A 2500-nucleotide genomic window follows, 5' to 3' on the forward strand; every position below is an offset into this window, starting at 1 on the left:
GAGATGATGGAGAAGATGGAGATGATGGAGGAGAAGATGGAGATGATGGAGGAGATGGAGGAGATGATGAAGGAGATGATGGAGGAGAAGATGAAGGAGAAGATGGAGGAGATGGAGGAGAAGATGAAGGAGATGATGGAGATGATGGAGGAGAAGATGAAGGAGATGGAGGAGAAGATGGAGATGATGGAGGAGGAGACGGAGGAGATGGAGAAGACATAGACTGGGGTGGAGAAGATGGAGACTGGGTTGGAGAGGTTGGAGGAGAAGATGGAGAAAAGGATAGAGATGGAGGTGATGGAGAAGATGGAGGAGATGATGGAGGAGATGGAGGAGATGGAGGAGAGGATGGAGGAGGAGATGGAGGAGAGGATGGAGGAGATGGAGAAGACATAGACTGGGGTGGAGAAGATGGAGACTGGGTTGGAGAGGTTGGAGGAGAAGATGGAGAAAAGGATAGAGATGGAGGAGATGGAGATGATGGAGGAGATGGAGGAGAGGATGGAGGAGATGGAGGAGGAGATGGAGATGATGGAGGAGATGGAGAGGATGGAGGAGGAGATGGAGAAGACATAGACTGGGGTGGAGAAGATGGAGACTGGGTTGGAGAGGTTGGAGGAGAAGATGGAGAAAAGGATAGAGATGGAGGAGATGGAGAAGATGGAGGAGAGGATGGAGGAGATGGAGAAGACATAGACTGGGAAGGAGAAGGTGGAGGAGAGGATGGAGGAGGAGATGGAGAAGACATAGACTGGGTAGGAGGAGATGGAGGAGATGGAGGCTGGGTTGGAGAGGTTGGAGGAGATGGTGGAGGAGAAGATGGAGGAGATGAAGTAGAGGATGGAGGAGAGGACGGGGAAGGTGCAGAAGACATAGACTGGGAAGGAGAAGATGGAGGCTGGGATGGAGAGGTGGGAGGAGATGGTGGAGAAGATGGAGAGGATGGAGGAGATGGAGAAGATATAGGCTGGGATGGAGAAGATGGAGGAGAGGATGGAGAAGACGGAGGCTGGGTTGGAGAGGTCGGAGGAGATGGAGAGGATGGAGGAGAAGATGGAGAAAAGGATGGAGAAGACGGAGAGGATGGAGGAGGAGATGGAGAAGATGGAGGAGAGGATGGAGGAGGAGACGGAGAAGATGGAGGAGGAGATGCAGAAGATATAGACTGGGATGGAGAGGTTGGAGGAGATGGTGGAGGAGAAGATGGAGGAGATGAAGTAGAGGATGGAGGAGAGGATGGGGAAGGTGCAGAAGACATAGACTGGGAAGGAGGAGATGGAGGCTGGGATGGAGAGGTGGGAGGAGATGATGGAGGAGGAGATGGAGTCTGGGATGGAGAAGGTGGAGGAGGAGATGGAGGAGAGGATGGAGGAGGAGATGGAGTCTGGGATGGAGAAGGTGGAGGAGGAGATGGAGGAGAGGATGGAGGAGGAGATGGAGTCTGGGATGGAGAAGGTGGAGGAGAGGATGGAGAGGTTGGAGGAGATGGAGAAGGTAGAGGAGATGGAGAGGTTGGAGAGGACGGAGATGATGGAGGACACGATGGAGGAGATGGAAAGGTTGGAGGAGCGAATGGACAAGATGGAGGCCAGGATGGACGCAATGGAGGAGAACATGGACAAGATGGAGGAGAACGTGGACAAGATGGAGGAGAACGTGGACAAGATGGAGGAGAACGTGGACAAGATGGAGGAGAACGTGGACAAGATGGAGGAGATGATGGACAAGATGGAGGAGAACGTGGACAAGATGGAGGAGATGATGGACAAGATGGAGGAGAACGTGGACAAGATGGAGGAGAACGTGGACAAGATGGAGGAGAACGTGGACAAGATGGAGGAGAACGTGGACAAGATGGAGGAGAACGTGGACGAGATGGAGGAGAACGTGGACAAGATGGAGGAGAACGTGGACGAGATGGAGGAGAACGTGGACGAGATGGAGGAGAACGTGGACGAGATGGAGGAGAACGTGGACAAGATGGAGGAGAACGTGGACAAGATGGAGGAGAACGTGGACAAGATGGAGGAGATGATGGACAAGATGGAGGCCAGGATGGACAAGATGGAGGAGATGATGGACAAGATGGAGGCCAGGATGGACAAGATGGAGGAGAACATGGACAAGATGGAGGCCAGGATGGACAAGATGGAGGAGATGATGGACAAGATGGAGGCCAGGATGGACAAGATGGAGGAGAACATGGACAAGATGGAGGCCAGGATGGACAAGATGGAGGAGGTGGAGGCTGGGATGGACAGGACGGAGGAGGCCAGGCTGGACCCTCAGGCCCGGACCACACCGGGGCCATCTTCAGGGGCCCCGGGCGCCCCCCGGGGCGGGAGGATCCGCTGCGGCCTGCCCCGCCCCCGCCCCGCCCCTCCGGGCTCCTCCCCGCCGGGGTCCTCCCCTCTGGGGCTGCTGGCCGCGCTCCGGGCCCCGAGGACCCGCTTCGTCTACACCGTCGGGACCCTGGACGCGCCAGGTAACGGGGGGCCCC

General features: G+C 55.8%; 1 protein-coding gene across 1 annotated transcript in view; it reads left to right on the forward strand.

Annotated features, from left to right (window-relative positions):
• The first annotated feature begins 1304 nt into the window (after positions 1-1304).
• LOC132650553 (uncharacterized) overlaps positions 1305-2500 on the forward strand; it is a 3533-nt gene continuing 2337 nt past the window's right edge. The window contains exon 1 of the mRNA XM_060375903.1: positions 1305-2485. Within this exon, the coding sequence (XP_060231886.1) occupies positions 1306-2485 (1180 nt within the window). The 5' untranslated portion in view covers position 1305. The remainder of the gene's footprint in view (positions 2486-2500) is intronic.

Source organism: Meriones unguiculatus (genome assembly GCF_030254825.1).
Source record: "Meriones unguiculatus strain TT.TT164.6M chromosome 13 unlocalized genomic scaffold, Bangor_MerUng_6.1 Chr13_unordered_Contig_2907, whole genome shotgun sequence".
NCBI lineage: Eukaryota > Metazoa > Chordata > Mammalia > Rodentia > Muridae > Meriones > Meriones unguiculatus.